General features: G+C 45.9%; 1 protein-coding gene across 1 annotated transcript in view; it reads left to right on the top strand.

Annotated features, from left to right (window-relative positions):
* The window catches only part of CDC5L (cell division cycle 5 like), an 88,516-nt gene that overhangs the window by 53,214 nt on the left and 18,136 nt on the right, over positions 1-17,166 (top strand). The window contains exons 12-14 of the mRNA XM_088467255.1: positions 14,236-14,316; positions 15,007-15,252; positions 16,878-17,075. Of these exons, the coding sequence (XP_088323381.1) occupies positions 14,236-14,316; positions 15,007-15,252; positions 16,878-17,075 (525 nt within the window). The remainder of the gene's footprint in view (positions 1-14,235; positions 14,317-15,006; positions 15,253-16,877; positions 17,076-17,166) is intronic.

Raw genomic sequence — 17,166 nt, forward strand, 5'->3', positions numbered from 1 at the left:
CCAGGGTCATAGTATGAAATGTGAATGATGTAAATAAGTGTATACAGTATAGAGAGTAGTGGTGCAGCATTACAGTACTCCGGTTCCTCCCCCCCTCCCCCAGGGTCATAGTATGAAATGTGAATGATGTAAATAAGTGTACACAGTATAGAGAGTAGTGGTGCAGCATTACTGTACTCCGGTTACCCCTCTCCTCCCCCAGGGTCATAGTATGAAATGTGAATGATGTAAATAAGTGTACACAGTATAGAGAGTAGTGGTGCAGCATTACAGTACTCCGGTCCCCCCCCCCCCCCTCCCCCAGGGTCATAGTATGAAATGTGAATGATGTAAATAAGTGTACACAGCATAGAGAGTAGTGGTGCAGCATTACAGTACTCCGGTTCCCCCTCCTCCCCCAGGGTCATAGTATGAAATGTGAATGATGTAAATAAGTGTATACAGTATAGAGAGTAGTGGTGCAGCATTAGAGTACTTCGGTCCTCCCCCAGGGTCATAGTATGAAATGTGAATGATGTAAATAAGTGTATACAGTATAGAGAGTAGTGGTGCAGCATTACAGTACTTCGGTTCCCCTCCTCCCCCAGGGTCATAGTATGAAATGTGAATGATGTAAATAAGTGTACACAGTATAGAGAGTAGTGGTGCAGCATTACAGTACTCCGGTTCCCCCTCCTCCTCCAGTGTCATAGTATGAAATGTGAATGATGTAAATAAGTGTACACAGCATAGAGAGTAGTGGTGCAGCATTACAGTACTCCGGTTCCCCCCCTCCTCCCCAGGGTCATAGTATGAAATGTAAATGATGTAAATAAGTGTACACAGCATAGAGAGTAGTGGTGCAGCATTACAGTACTCCGGTTCCCCCCCTCCTCCCCAGGGTCATAGTATGAAATGTAAATGATGTAAATAAGTGTACACAGCATAGAGAGTAGTGGTGCAGCATTACAGTACTCCGGTTCCCCCCCTCCTCTCCCAGGGTCATAGTATGAAATGTGAATGATGTAAATAAGTGTACACAGTATAGAGAGTAGTGGTGCAGCATTACAATACTCCGGTTCCCCCCCTCCTCTCCCAGGGTCATAGTATGAAATGTGAATGATGTAAATAGTGTATAAAGTATAGAGAGTAGTGGTGCAGCATTAGAGTACTCCGGTTCCCCCTCTCCTCCCCCAGGGTCATAGTATGAAATGTGAATGATGTAAATAAGTGTACACAGTATAGAGAGTAGTGGTGCAGCATTACAGTACTCCGGTTCCCCCCCTCCTCCCCCAGGGTAATAGTATGAAATGTGAATGATGTAAATAAGTGTACACAGTACATAGAGTAGTGGTGCAGCATTACAGTACTCCGGTTCCCCCCCCCCCCCCTCCCCCAGGGTCATAGTATGAAATGTGAATGATGTAAATAAGTGTACACAGAATAGAGAGTAGTGGTGCAGCATTACAGTACTCCGGTTCCCCTCCTCCCCCAGGGTCATAGTATGAAATGTGAATGATGTAAATAAGTGTACACAGTATAGAGAGTAGTGGTGCAGCATTACAGTACTCCGGTTCCCCCTCCTCCAGGGTCATAGTATGAAATGTGAATGATGTAAATAAGTGTACACAGTATAGAGAGTAGTGGTGCAGCATTACAGTACTCCGGTTCCCCCCCTCCTCCCCAGGGTCATAGTATGAAATGTGAATGATGTAAATAAGTGTACACAGTATAGAGAGTAGTGGTGCAGCATTACAGTACTCCGGTTCCCCAGGGTCATAGTATGAAATGTGAATTATGTAAATAAGTGTACACAGCATAGAGAGTAGTGGTGCAGCATTACAGTACTCCGGTTCCCCCCCTCCCCCAGGGTCATAGTATGAGATGTGAATGATGTAAATAAGTGTACACAGTATAGAGAGTAGTGGTGCAGCATTACAGTACTCCGGTTCCCCCAGGGTCATAGTATGAAATGTGAATGATGTAAATAAGTGTACACAGTATAGAGAGTAGTGGTGCAGCATTACAGTACTCCGGTTCCCCCCCCCCTCCCCCAGGGTCATAGTATGAAATGTGAATGATGTAAATAAGTGTACACAGCATAGAGAGTAGTGGTGCAGCATTACAGTACTCCGGTTCCCCCCCCCCTCCCCCAGGGTCATAGTATGAAATGTGAATGATGTAAATAAGTGTACACAGTATAGAGAGTAGTGGTGCAGCATTACAGTACTCCGGTTCCCCCTCCTCCAGGGTCATAGTATGAAATGTGAATGATGTAAATAAGTGTACACAGTATAGAGAGTAGTGGTGCAGCATTACTGTACTCCGGTTCCCCCCCCCCCTCCCCCAGGGTCATAGTATGAAATGTGAATGATGTAAATAAGTGTACACAGCATAGAGAGTAGTGGTGCAGCATTACTGTACTCCGGTTCCCCCCCCCCCTCCCCCAGGGTCATAGTATAAAATGTGAATGATGTAAATAGTGTATAAAGTATAGAGAGTAGTGGTGCAGCATTAGAGTACTCCGGTTCCCCCTCCTCCCCCAGGGTCATAGTATGAAATGTGAATGATGTAAATAAGTGTATACAGTATAGAGAGTAGTGGTGCAGCATTAGAGTACTCCGGTCCTCCCCCAGGGTCATAGTATGAAATGTGAATGATGTAAATAAGTGTATACAGTATAGAGAGTAGTGGTGCAGCATTACAGTACTCCGGTTCCCCTCCTCCCCCAGGGTCATAGTATGAAATGTGAATGATGTAAATAAGTGTACACAGTATAGAGAGTAGTGGTGCAGCATTACAGTACTCCGGTTCCCCCTCCTCCCCCAGGGTCATAGTATGAAATGTGAATGATGTAAATAAGTGTACACAGCATAGAGAGTAGTAGTGCAGCATTACAGTACTCCGGTTCCCCCTCCTCCCCCAGGGTCATAGTATGAATTGTGAATGATGTAAATAAGTGTACACAGCATAGAGAGGAGTAGTGCAGCATTACAGTACTCCGGTTCCTCCCCCCCTCCCCCAGGGTCCTAGTATGAAATGTGAATGATGTAAATAAGTGTACACAGTATAGAGAGTAGTGGTGCAGCATTACAGTGCTCCGGTTCCCCCCCTCCTCTCCCAGGGTCATAGTATGAAATGTGAATGATGTAAATAAGTGTACACAGCATAGAGAGTAGTGGTGCAGCATTACAGTACTCCGGTTCCCCCCCCCCCCTCCCCCAGGGTCATAGTATGAAATGTGAATGATGTAAATAAGTGTACACAGTATAGAGAGTAGTGGTGCAGCATTACAGTACTCCGGTTCCCCCTCCTCCAGGGTCATAGTATGAAATGTGAATGATGTAAATAAGTGTACACAGTATAGAGAGTAGTGGTGCAGCATTACTGTACTCCGGTTCCCCCCCCCCCTCCCCCAGGGTCATAGTATGAAATGTGAATGATGTAAATAAGTGTACACAACATAGAGAGTAGTGGTGCAGCATTACTGTACTCCGGTTCCCCCCCCCCCTCCCCCAGGGTCATAGTATAAAATGTGAATGATGTAAATAGTGTATAAAGTATAGAGAGTAGTGGTGCAGCATTAGAGTACTCCGGTTCCCCCTCCTCCCCCAGGGTCATAGTATGAAATGTGAATGATGTAAATAAGTGTAAACAGTATAGAGAGTAGTGGTGCAGCATTAGAGTACTCCGGTCCTCCCCCAGGGTCATAGTATGAAATGTGAATGATGTAAATAAGTGTATACAGTATAGAGAGTAGTGGTGCAGCATTACAGTACTCCGGTTCCCCTCCTCCCCCAGGGTCATAGTATGAAATGTGAATGATGTAAATAAGTGTACACAGTATAGAGAGTAGTGGTGCAGCATTACAGTACTCCGGTTCCCCCTCCTCCCCCAGGGTCATAGTATGAAATGTGAATGATGTAAATAAGTGTACACAGCATAGAGAGTAGTAGTGCAGCATTACAGTACTCCGGTTCCCCCTCCTCCCCCAGGGTCATAGTATGAAATGTGAATGATGTAAATAAGTGTACACAGCATAGAGAGTAGTAGTGCAGCATTACAGTACTCCGGTTCCTCCCCCCCTCCCCCAGGGTCCTAGTATGAAATGTGAATGATGTAAATAAGTGTACACAGTATAGAGAGTAGTGGTGCAGCATTACAGTGCTCCGGTTCCCCCCCTCCTCTCCAGGGTCATAGTATGAAATGTGAATGATGTAAAAAGTGTATAAAGTATAGAGAGTAGTGGTGCAGCATTAGAGTACTCCGGTTCCCCCTCTCCTCCCCCAGGGTCATAGTATGAAATGTGAATGATGTAAATAAGTGTACACAGTATAGAGAGTAGTGGTGCAGCATTACTGTACTCCGGTTCCCCCCCCCCTCCCCCAGGGTCATAGTATGAAATGTGAATGATGTAAATAAGTGTACACAGTATAGAGAGTAGTGGTGTAGCATTACAGTACTCCGGTTCCCCCCCTCCTCCCCCAGGGTCATAGTATGAAATGTGAATGATGTAAATAAGTGTACACAGTATAGAGAGTAGTGGTGCAGCATTACAGTACTCCGGTCCCCCCCCCCCCCTCCCCCAGGGTCATAGTATGAAATGTGAATGATATAAATAAGTGTACACAGTATAGAGAGTAGTGGTGCAGCATTACAGTACTCCGGTTCCCCCTCCTCCAGGGTCATAGTATGAAATGTGAATGGTGTAAATAAGTGTACACAGTATAGAGAGTAGTGGTGCAGGATTACAGTACTCCGGTTCCCCCCCTCCTCCCCCAGGGTAATAGTATGAAATGTGAATGATGTAAATAAGTGTACACAGAATAGAGAGTAGTGGTGCAGCATTACTGTACTCCGGTTCCCCCCCCCCCCTCCCCCAGGGTCATAGTATGAAATGTGAATGATGTAAATAAGTGTACACAGTATAGAGATTAGTGGTGCAGCATTACAGTACTCCGGTTCCCCCCCTCCTCCCCCAGGGTCATAGTATGAAATGTGAATGATGTAAATAAGTGTACACAGTATAGAGAGTAGTGGTGCAGCATTACAGTACTCCGGTTCCCCCCCCCCCTCCCCCAGGGTCATAGTATGAAATGTGAATGATGTAAATAAGTGTACACAGAATAGAGAGTAGTGGTGCAGCATTACAGTAGTCCGGTTCCCCCCCTCCTCCCCTGGGTCATAGTATGAAATGTGAATGATGTAAATAAGTGTACACAGTATAGAGAGTAGTGGTGCAGCATTACAGTACTCCGGTTCCCCCTCCTCCAGGGTCATAGTATGAAATGTGAATGATGTAAATAAGTGTACACAGTATAGAGAGTAGTGGTGTAGCATTACAGTACTCCGGTTCCCCCCCTCCTCCTCCAGGGTCATAGTATGAAATGTGAATGATGTAAATAAGTGTACACAGCATAGAGAGTAGTGGTGCAGTATTACAGTACTCCGGTTCCCCCCCTCCTCCCCAGGGTCATAGTATGAAATGTGAATGATGTAAATAAGTGTACACAGTATAGAGAGTAGTGGTGCAGCATTACAGTTCTCCGGTTCCCCCCCCCCCCTCCCCCAGGGTCATAGTATGAAATGTGAATGATGTAAATAAGTGTACACAGAATAGAGAGTAGTGGTGCAGCATTACAGTAGTCCGGTTCCCCCCCTCCTCCCCAGGGTCATAGTATGAAATGTGAATGATGTAAATAAGTGTACACAGAATAGAGAGTAGTGGCGCAGCATTACAGTACTCCGGTTCCCCCAGGGTCATAGTATGAAATGTGAATTATGTAAATAAGTGTACACAGCATAGAGAGTAGTGGTGCAGCATTACAGTACTCCGGTTCCCCCTCCTCCCCGAGGGTCATAGTATGAAATGTGAATGATGTAAATAAGTGTATACAGTATAGAGAGTAGTGGTGCAGCATTACAGTACTCCGGTTCCCCTCCTCCCCCAGGGTCATAGTATGAAATGTGAATGATGTAAATAAGTGTACACAGCATAGAGAGTAGTAGTGCAGCATTACAGTACTCCGGTTCCCCCCCTCCTCTCCCAGGGTCATAGTATGAAATGTGAATGATGTAAATAAGTGTACACAGCATAGAGAGTAGTAGTGCAGCATTACAGTACTCCGGTTCCCCCTCCTCCCCCAGGGTCATAGTATGAAATGTGAATGATGTAAATAAGTGTACACAGTATAGAGAGTAGTGGTGCAGCATTACAGTGCTCCGGTTCCCCCCCTCCTCTCCCAGGGTCATAGTATGAAATGTGAATGATGTAAATAGTGTATAAAGTATAGAGAGTAGTGGTGCAGCATTAGAGTACTCCGGTTCCCCCTCTCCTCCCCCAGGGTCATAGTATGAAATGTGAATGATGTAAATAAGTGTACACAGTATAGAGAGTAGTGGTGCAGCATTACTGTACTCCGGTTCCCCCCCCCCTCCCCCAGGGTCATAGTATGAAATGTGAATGATGTAAATAAGTGTACACAGTATAGAGAGTAGTGGTGTAGCATTACAGTACTCCGGTTCCCCCCCTCCTCCCCCAGGGTCATAGTATGAAATGTGAATGATGTAAATAAGTGTACACAGTATAGAGAGTAGTGGTGCAGCATTACAGTACTCCGGTCCCCCCCCCCCCCTCCCCCAGGGTCATAGTATGAAATGTGAATGATGTAAATAAGTGTACACAGTATAGAGAGTAGTGGTGCAGCATTACAATACTCCGGTTCCCCCTCCTCCAGGGTCATAGTATGAAATGTGAATGATGTAAATAAGTGTACACAGTATAGAGAGTAGTGGTGCAGCATTACTGTACTCCGGTTCCCCCCCCCCCCTCCCCCAGGGTCATAGTATGAAATGTGAATGATGTAAATAAGTGTACACAGCATAGAGAGTAGTGGTGCAGCATTACTGTACTCCGGTTCCCCCCCCCCCTCCCCCAGGGTCATAGTATGAAATGTGAATGATGTAAATAAGTGTACACAGTATAGAGAGTAGTGGTGTAGCATTACAGTACTCCGGTTCCCCCCCTCCTCCCCCAGGGTCATAGTATGAAATGTGAATGATGTAAATAAGTGTACACAGTATAGAGAGTAGTGGTGCAGCATTACAGTACTCCAGTCCCCCCCCCCCCTCCCCCCAGGGTCATAGTATGAAATGTGAATGATGTAAATAAGTGTACACAGTACATAGAGTAGTGGTGCAGCATTACTGTACTCCGGTACCCCCCCCCCTCCCCCAGGGTCATAGTATAAAATGTGAATGATGTAAATAAGTGTACACAGAATAGAGAGTAGTGGTGCAGCATTACTGTACTCCGGTTCCCCCCCCCCCTCCCCAGGGTCATAGTATGAAATGTGAATGATGTAAATAAGTGTACACAGTATAGAGAGTAGTGGTGCAGCATTACAGTACTCCGGTTCCCCCCCTCCTCCCCCAGGGTCATAGTATGAAATGTGAATGATGTAAATAAGTGTACACAGTATAGAGAGTAGTGGTGCAGCATTACAGTACTCCGGTTCCCCCCCCCCCCTCCCCCAGGGTCATAGTATGAAATGTGAATGATGTAAATAAGTGTACACAGAATAGAGAGTAGTGGTGCAGCATTACAGTAGTCCGGTTCCCCCCCTCCTCCCCAGGGTCATAGTATGAAATGTGAATGATGTAAATAAGTGTACACAGTATAGAGAGTAGTGGTGCAGCATTACAGTACTCCGGTTCCCCCTCCTCCAGGGTCATAGTATGAAATGTGAATGATGTAAATAAGTGTACACAGTATAGAGAGTAGTGGTGTAGCATTACAGTACTCCGGTTCCCCCCCTCCTCCTCCAGGGTCATAGTATGAAATGTGAATGATGTAAATAAGTGTACACAGCATAGAGAGTAGTGGTGCAGCATTACAGTACTCCGGTTCCCCCTCCTCCAGGGTCATAGTATGAAATGTGAATGATGTATATAAGTGTACACAGTATAGAGAGTAGTGGTGCAGCATTACAGTACTCCGGTCCCCCCCCTCCCCCAGGGTCATAGTATGAAATGTGAATGGTGTAAATAAGTTTACACAGTATAGAGAGTAGTGGTGCAGCATTACAGTAGTCCGGTTCCCCCCCTCCTCCCCAGGGTCATAGTATGAAATGTGAATGATGTAAATAAGTGTACACAGTATAGAGAGTAGTGGTGCAGCATTACAGTACTCCGGTTCCCCCTCCTCCAGGGTCATAGTATGAAATGTGAATGATGTAAATAAGTGTACACAGTATAGAGAGTAGTGGTGTAGCATTACAGTACTCCGGTTCCCCCCCTCCTCCTCCAGGGTCATAGTATGAAATGTGAATGATGTAAATAAGTGTACACAGCATAGAGAGTAGTGGTGCAGCATTACAGTACTCCGGTTCCCCCTCCTCCAGGGTCATAGTATGAAATGTGAATGATGTATATAAGTGTACACAGTATAGAGAGTAGTGGTGCAGCATTACAGTACTCCGGTCCCCCCCCTCCCCCAGGGTCATAGTATGAAATGTGAATGGTGTAAATAAGTTTACACAGTATAGAGAGTAGTGGTGCAGCATTACAGTACTCCGGTTCCCCCCCTCCTCCCCCAGGGTAATAGTATGAAATGTGAATGATGTAAATAAGTGTACACAGTACATAGAGTAGTGGTGCAGCATTACAGTACTCCGGTTCCCCCCCTCCTCCCCCAGGGTCATAGTATGAAATGTGAATGATGTAAATAAGTGTACACAGTATAGAGAGTAGTGGTGCAGCATTACAGTACTCCGGTTCCCCCCCCCCCCCCCTCCCCCAGGGTCATAGTATGAAATGTGAATGATGTAAATAAGTGTACACAGAATAGAGAGTAGTGGTGCAGCATTACAGTAGTCCGGTTCCCCCCCTCCTCCCCAGGGTCATAGTATGAAATGTGAATGATGTAAATAAGTGTACACAGTATAGAGAGTAGTGGTGCAGCATTACAGTACTCCGGTTCCCCCTCCTCCAGGGTCATAGTATGAAATGTGAATGATGTAAATAAGTGTACACAGCATAGAGAGTAGTGGTGCAGCATTACAGTACTCCGGTTCCCCCCCTCCTCCCCAGGGTCATAGTATGAAATGTGAATGATGTAAATAAGTGTACACAGCATAGAGAGTAGTGGTGCAGCATTACAGTACTCCGGTTCCCCCTCCTCCAGGGTCATAGTATGAAATGTGAATGATGTAAATAAGTGTACACAGAATAGAGAGTAGTGGTGCAGCATTACAGTACTCCGGTTCCCCCTCTCCTCTCCCAGGGTCATAGTATGAAATGTGAATGATGTAAATAAGTGTACACAGTATAGAGAGTAGTGGTGCAGCTTTACAGTACTCCGGTCCCCCCCCTCCCCCAGGGTCATAGTATGAAATGTGAATGGTGTAAATAAGTGTACACAGTATAGAGAGTAGTGGTGCAGCATTACAGTACTCCGGTTCCCCCCCTCCTCCCCCAGGGTAATAGTATGAAATGTGAATGATGTAAATAAGTGTACACAGTATAGAGAGTAGTGGTGCAGCATTACAGTACTCCGGTTCCCCTCCTCCCCCAGGGTCATAGTATGAAATGTGAATGATGTAAATAAGTGTATACAGCATAGAGAGTAGTGGTGCAGCATTACTGTACTCCGGTTCCCCCCCCCCCTCCCCCAGGGTCATAGTATGAAATGTGAATGATGTTAATAAGTGTACACAGTATAGAGGGTAGTGGTGTAGCATTACAGTACTCCGGTTCCCCCCCTCCTCCCCCAGGGTCATAGTATGAAATGTGAATGATGTAAATAAGTGTACACAGTATAGAGAGTAGTGGTGCAGCATTACAGTACTCCGGTTCCCCCCCCCCCCCTCCCCCAGGGTCATAGTATGAAATGTGAATGATGTAAATTAGTGTACACAGTATAGAGAGTAGTGGTGCAGCATTACAGTACTCCGGTTCCCCCTCCTCCAGGGTCATAGTATGAAATGTGAATGATGTAAATAAGTGTACACAGTATAGAAAGTAGTGGTGCAACATTACAGTACTCCGGTTCCCCCCCTCCTCCTCCAGGGTCATAGTATGAAATGTGAATGATGTAAATAAGTGTACACAGAATAGAGAGTAGTGGCGCAGCATTACAGTACTCCGGTTCCCCCAGGGTCATAGTATGAAATGTGAATTATGTAAATAAGTGTACACAGCATAGAGAGTAGTGGTGCAGCATTACAGTACTCCGGTTCCCCCCCTCCCCCAGGGTCATAGTATGAGATGTGAATGATATAAATAAGTGTACACAGTATAGAGAGTAGTGGTGCAGCATTACAGTACTCCGGTTCCCCCAGGGTCATAGTATGAAATGTGAATGATGTAAATAAGTGTACACAGTATAGAGAGTAGTGGTGCAGCATTACAGTACTCCGGTTCCCCCCCTCCCCCAGGGTCATAGTATGAAATGTGAATGGTGTAAATAAGTGTACACAGTATAGAGAGTAGTGGTGCAGCATTACAGTACTCCGGTTCCCCCAGGGTCATAGTATGAAATGTGAATGATGTAAATAAGTGTACACAGTATAGAGAGTAGTGGTGCAGCATTACAGTACTCCGGTTCCCCCCCCCCCTCCCCCAGGGTCATAGTATGAAATGTGAATGATGTAAATAAGTGTACACAGCATAGAGAGTAGTGGTGCAGCATTACAGTACTCCGGTTCCCCCCCCCCCTCCCCCAGGGTCATAGTATGAAATGTGAATGATGTAAATAAGTGTACACAGTATAGAGAGTAGTGGTGCAGCATTACAGTACTCCGGTTCCCCCAGGGTCATAGTATGAAATGTGAATGATGTAAATAAGTGTACACAGTATAGAGAGTAGTGGTGCAGCATTACAGTACTCCGGTTTCCCCCCCCCCCCCTCCCCCAGGGTCATAGTATGAAATGTGAATGATGTAAATAAGTGTACACAGCATAGAGAGTAGTGGTGCAGCATTACAGTACTCCGGTTTCCCCCCCCCCCTCCCCCAGGGTCATAGTATGAAATGTGAATGATGTAAATAAGTGTACACAGTATAGAGAGTAGTGGTGCAGCATTACAGTACTCCGGTTCCCCCCCCCCTCCCCCAGGGTCATAGTATGAAATGTGAATGATGTAAATAAGTGTACACAGTATAGAGAGTAGTGGTGCAGCATTACAGTACTCCGGTTCCCCCAGGGTCATAGTATGAAATGTGAATGATGTAAATAAGTGTACACAGTACATAGAGTAGTGGTGCAGCATTACAGTACTCCGGTTTCCCCCCTCCTCCTCCAGGGTCATAGTATGAAATGTGAATGATGTAAATAAGTGTACACAGAATAGAGAGTAGTGGTGCAGCATTACAGTACTCCGGTTCCCCCCCCCCCTCCCCCAGGGTCATAGTATGAAATGTGAATGATGTAAATAAGTGTACACAGTATAGAGAGTAGTGGTGCAGCATTACAGTACTCCGGTTTCCCCCCCCCCTCCCCCAGGGTCATAGTATGAAATGTGAATGATGTAAATAAGTGTACACAGCATAGAGAGTAGTGGTGCAGCATTACAGTACTCCGGTTCCCCCTCTCCTCTCCCAGGGTCATAGTATGAAATGTGAATGATGTAAATAAGTGTACACAGTATAGAGAGTAGTGGTGCAGCATTACAGTACTCCGGTTTCCCCCCCCCCCCTCCCCCAGGGTCATAGTATGAAATGTGAATGATGTAAATAAGTGTACACAGTATAGAGAGTAGTGGTGCAGCATTACAGTACTCCGGTTCCCCCAGGGTCATAGTATGAAATGTGAATGATGTAAATAAGTGTACACAGTATAGAGAGTAGTGGTGCAGCATTACAGTACTCCGGTTCCCCCCCCCCCTCTCCCCCAGGGTCATAGTATGAAATGTGAATGATGTAAATAAGTGTACACAGCATAGAGAGTAGTGGTGCAGCATTACAGTACTCCGGTTTCCCCCCCCCCCTCCCCCAGGGTCATAGTATGAAATGTGAATGATGTAAATAAGTGTACACAGTATAGAGAGTAGTGGTGCAGCATTACAGTACTCCGGTTCCCCCAGGGTCATAGTATGAAATGTGAATGATGTAAATAAGTGTACACAGTATAGAGAGTAGTGGTGCAGCATTACAGTACTCCGGTTCCCCCCCCCCCCCTCCCCCAGGGTCATAGTATGAAATGTGAATGATGTAAATAAGTGTACACAGCATAGAGAGTAGTGGTGCAGCATTACAGTACTCCGGTTTCCCCCCCCCCTCCCCCAGGGTCATAGTATGAAATGTGAATGATGTAAATAAGTGTACACAGTATAGAGAGTAGTGGTGCAGCATTACAGTACTCCGGTTCCCCCCCTCCTCCCCCAGGGTCATAGTATGAAATGTGAATGATGTAAATAAGTGTACACAGTATAGAGAGTAGTGGTGCAGCATTACAGTACTCCGGTTCCCCCCCTCCTCCCCCGGGGTCATAGTATGAAATGTGAATGATGTAAATAAGTGTACACAGTATAGAGAGTAGTGGTGCAGCATTACAGTACTCCGGTTCCTCCCTCCTCCCCCAGGGTCATAGTATGAAATGTGAATGATGTAAATAAGTGTACACAGCATAGAGAGTAGTGGTGCAGCATTACAGTACTCCGGTTTCCCCCCCCCCCTCCCCCAGGGTCATAGTATGAAATGTGAATGATGTAAATAAGTGTACACAGTATAGAGAGTAGTGGTGCAGCATTACAGTACTCCGGTTCCCCCAGGGTCATAGTATGAAATGTGAATGATGTAAATAAGTGTACACAGTATAGAGAGTAGTGGTGCAGCATTACAGTACTCCGGTCCCCCCCCCCCCCCTCCCCCAGGGTCATAGTATGAAATGTGAATGATGTAAATAAGTGTACACAGCATAGAGAGTAGTGGTGCAGCATTACAGTACTCCGGTTTCCCCCCCCCCCTCCCCCAGGGTCATAGTATGAAATGTGAATGATGTAAATAAGTGTACACAGTATAGAGAGTAGTGGTGCAGCATTACAGTACTCCGGTTCCCCCAGGGTCATAGTATGAAATGTGAATGATGTAAATAAGTGTACACAGTATAGAGAGTAGTGGTGCAGCATTACAGTACTCCGGTTCCCCCCCCCCCCCTCCCCCAGGGTCATAGTATGAAATGTGAATGATGTAAATAAGTGTACACAGCATAGAGAGTAGTGGTGCAGCATTACAGTACTCCGGTTTCCCCCCCCCCTCCCCCAGGGTCATAGTATGAAATGTGAATGATGTAAATAAGTGTACACAGTATAGAGAGTAGTGGTGCAGCATTACAGTACTCCGGTTCCCCCCCTCCTCCCCCAGGGTCATAGTATGAAATGTGAATGATGTAAATAAGTGTACACAGTATAGAGAGTAGTGGTGCAGCATTACAGTACTCCGGTTCCCCCCCTCCTCCCCCAGGGTCATAGTATGAAATGTGAATGATGTAAATAAGTGTACACAGTATAGAGAGTAGTGGTGCAGCATTACAGTACTCCGGTTCCCCCAGGGTCATAGTATGAAATGTGAATGATGTAAATAAGTGTACACAGTATAGAGAGTAGTGGTGCAGCATTACAGTACTCCGGTTCCCCCCCCCCCCTCCCCCAGGGTCATAGTATGAAATGTGAATGATGTAAATAAGTGTACACAGCATAGAGAGTAGTGGTGCAGCATTACAGTACTCCGGTTCCCCCCCTCCTCCCCCAGGGTCATAGTATGAAATGTGAATGATGTAAATAAGTGTACACAGTATAGAGAGTAGTGGTGCAGCATTACAGTACTCCGGTTCCTCCCTCCTCCCCCAGGGTCATAGTATGAAATGTGAATGATGTAAATAAGTGTACACAGTATAGAGAGTAGTGGTGCAGCATTACAGTACTCCGGTTCCCCCCCTCCTCTCCCAGGGTCATAGTATGAAATGTGAATGATGTAAATAAGTGTACACAGTATAGAGAGTAGTGGTGCAGCATTACAGTACTCCGGTTCCCCCCCTCATAGTTTTGAAATGAGAATATGAAAATGTTGATTTAAAAAAACAACAAAAGTCCTAGTTTCGTCAGTCAGTGAATGATTTCTCAGTCGCTCCAACCTGTATTAAAACATTGAAGTTACTGATACGTGAAATATGCCACCCATTACATGAAAATCTATGGAGTCCGGGCTGTTCATACTGATGGAAATGACATTTTCCCTTTGATTTGTTCTCCACCTATAGGCCATTAGAGACGCGCAGCGGGCGCGAGAGCTGAAGCAGAGACATACAGCGGTGCAGAAGGACTTGCCGAGACCCTCAGAAGTAAGCCGGGAGCCGTTACCCAATAACTGCAGTGTCTGAGTACTCAACCGAAGCAGCTTAAATAGCTCTATGTGTATGTGTGTGAGGAACAGTCTACTACTGTATATGGCACGATGGAAGCTCTCTGTATCTTGCATTAAAGGCAACCGGGGCATCTCCACCTATTGGGGCACTACAATCCCCAGCCAGTATCTTTTGCAATCTGCTCAATATTATTATAACAAGTAAATGATGAGTATTAAGTAATGTTAATATATACTCAAAATATTTATAAATGAATTCTGTTTTTAGATTAGAATTAGTTTTTGTTATGAATGCCCTGTTTTCTGGTAACGTTTATAAAATAGGGATCTCCACCCATCTTATCCACTTACCTGTATTATGTGAGTCCTTCCTGGAACCACAATGCGTTTGCTTCAGGGTCCCAGCGAGGTAAGTTTTAGTTCTGGGACTTTGGTTATGTTGGAGGGAACGTGGCTGAGTGAGGGGCTTCTGTGTCCTGCCAGCGTGTCCCTCAGGCCCCTCTTGGTGATCTCTACAGGGACCTCCAATGTGCTGAGAAATGATGAGCCAGGAAGGGGAACTCCGCAATCCAGGAAAGTGGACAAAGAGTTTCCAGAGCACTGCACACTTATCATGTTCTCTGCATATATGTCTCCTGCTGTAGATTAATGACTGTCTGCCCTGTAGGTAAATGAGACCATATTGAGGCCTATAAACGTGGAGCCGCCACTCACAGATCTGCAGAAAAGCGAAGAGATGATCAAGAAGGAAATCATCACCATGCTGCACTACGACTCTCTCCATCACCCGTACGGCGACGGCGCTGGGAGTAGGAAGGGGAAAGTTCCCGGCTCCGTATCCACCAATACAGAACATGTGGCGTTTTTAGAGCAGGTTCCATATGAGAAGTATTCCAAAGAGGAGCTAAGAAATGTAAGTGTGACACCTGATAATGTTCCACCTCACTGGCCTGGGGACGCGGGTCCGTGGGGCTTAGTGTTTTATTATACTGCTAATGCAGCTACTGTAATATATACAAACACATACAGGTGTTCCACTGGGAAACCTCACTAAATGCCTCTACCATGCTCTACCTGCAGCAGGGAGGTGAGTCCCTAATGTAGAGTCTCCCTAGCTGTCGGTTATTGTGCCCTGGGTCATTCATACACGGGATGGAACCAGTGGCGGCAAAGCAACGCTCTGTCTAAATCCAATTCCATCAAGACTGTATAGATGTAGGGGGGGGAGTTGCAGCAATCTGTGATGGAGCAGGGGGTATTACTGTCCTTGGGAAGGGAGCTGCAGTGGATAATGCGGGTATCACTGAACAGTGTGTTTTTACCTTTTATGGTCCTATCTGAACATTTTAGGGTTTAGTGGATCTTTGCTACTTAATACATGTGTGTCACTTAGTGAATGCGTTGTCATCGGGGACTTTCTTAAAATCGTTATCTTTCTTTTCCATTCAGTGAACAAGGCCTTGAATAAAGTAGAAATAAGAATTGCCTTCACCCCTCATGGTTGTGACTTGGTTGGGGCATCTTAACAAATCTGCCACAAATTGCATTAGACCTAGTAATATTTGCTACTGGCTTCACTAGAACATGGGTGGATAAATTAATGTATCTGCACCATTGGTAGCCCATAGTAATGACTGTAAGTAATATTTTAGGCATATTAGGTGTCTGACCTTTGCTCCTCCTGCTGTAAAGGCCAGGGGGTGTCACTGACATAACAGCCGTGCTTTAAGCACTGCCCGCCCGACGCTCGGAGCGTAATGGCACATCGCGTTTGAAAAGTTTAATTCTAAAATCCTATTTTATTATTTCTTTAAAGCTGTTCTGGCATGAAGCCGCGGTATTGCCCCATGGTGTAATAAGACTTTCTTCAAAAGCTGTATAAGGCGAGCGCGTATTCCCTCTGCTACGGCGACGTGGCCAGTGAGGGCACGGCTTTATCGCATTTTATGCGTAGATATTTCATTTGCTATTGGTCATACAGTCTGGCAGGTCACACAGGCCCTGAGAAATACAGAATATAGCAGCTTGCACATATGTAGAGGGGAGTTTGACACCAAAACCTTGAGCTACTTAGTGCTGCTGAGGACCTTGCTCCCTGTATTGTGTAATTCACAGTCTGTGGTTTCCTGCTTACCGCCATAGCACCTCAGCCCAGCAATCAGATGCTCCAAACCGTGTCACAAGTGCCCCTCTGCAAAAGTGCTCCACCCTATACTTTGCCTTTATGGTGTATTTTATTGAACATATATAGGAGTATTTAAAGTGAACTCATCGCCAGCTCACAGTTTGTGAGGTAAGACCATGCGCCCTCTGCAGCCTGTCCGTTCACTAGGAGGCGGTGACATCACGGGTGTCAGGCACTAAGTGATGACATCACAGGTGTCGGGAACTGGTGACATCAGTGCTACTAGTGAATGAATGGATATCTCCCCTGTGTGTAAGTACACACTGAGTTAATCTGTCCATAACGCTAGGATATCTATGTGCGATGGCTGCTTGTTGCCCGCTGTTAATTCCTATATATATGTTTGTGTTCAGGCTGAGGAGCTCCTCCAGCAGGAGATGGAAGTGGTGAAGCAAGGTATGGGCCACGGAGACCTGTCCACTGATGCCTACAACCAGGTGTGGGAGGAGTGTTACAGTCAGGTGCTGTATCTCCCTGGACAGGGACGTTACACCCGGGCTAACCTGGCCAGCAAGAAGGACAGAATAGATTCCCTTGAGAAAAGACTAGAGGTGAGTACTCCTGCACACTTTGCTAATAAACCAAATTATCCATGTATGCTGCAGGGATATACATCTGATTCTGCGCTGCCTCGCGTGGAGA

Source organism: Taudactylus pleione, unplaced genomic scaffold (genome assembly GCF_031769625.1).
Source record: "Taudactylus pleione unplaced genomic scaffold, aTauple2 ptg000070l, whole genome shotgun sequence".
NCBI classification, from domain to species: domain Eukaryota; kingdom Metazoa; phylum Chordata; class Amphibia; order Anura; family Myobatrachidae; genus Taudactylus; species Taudactylus pleione.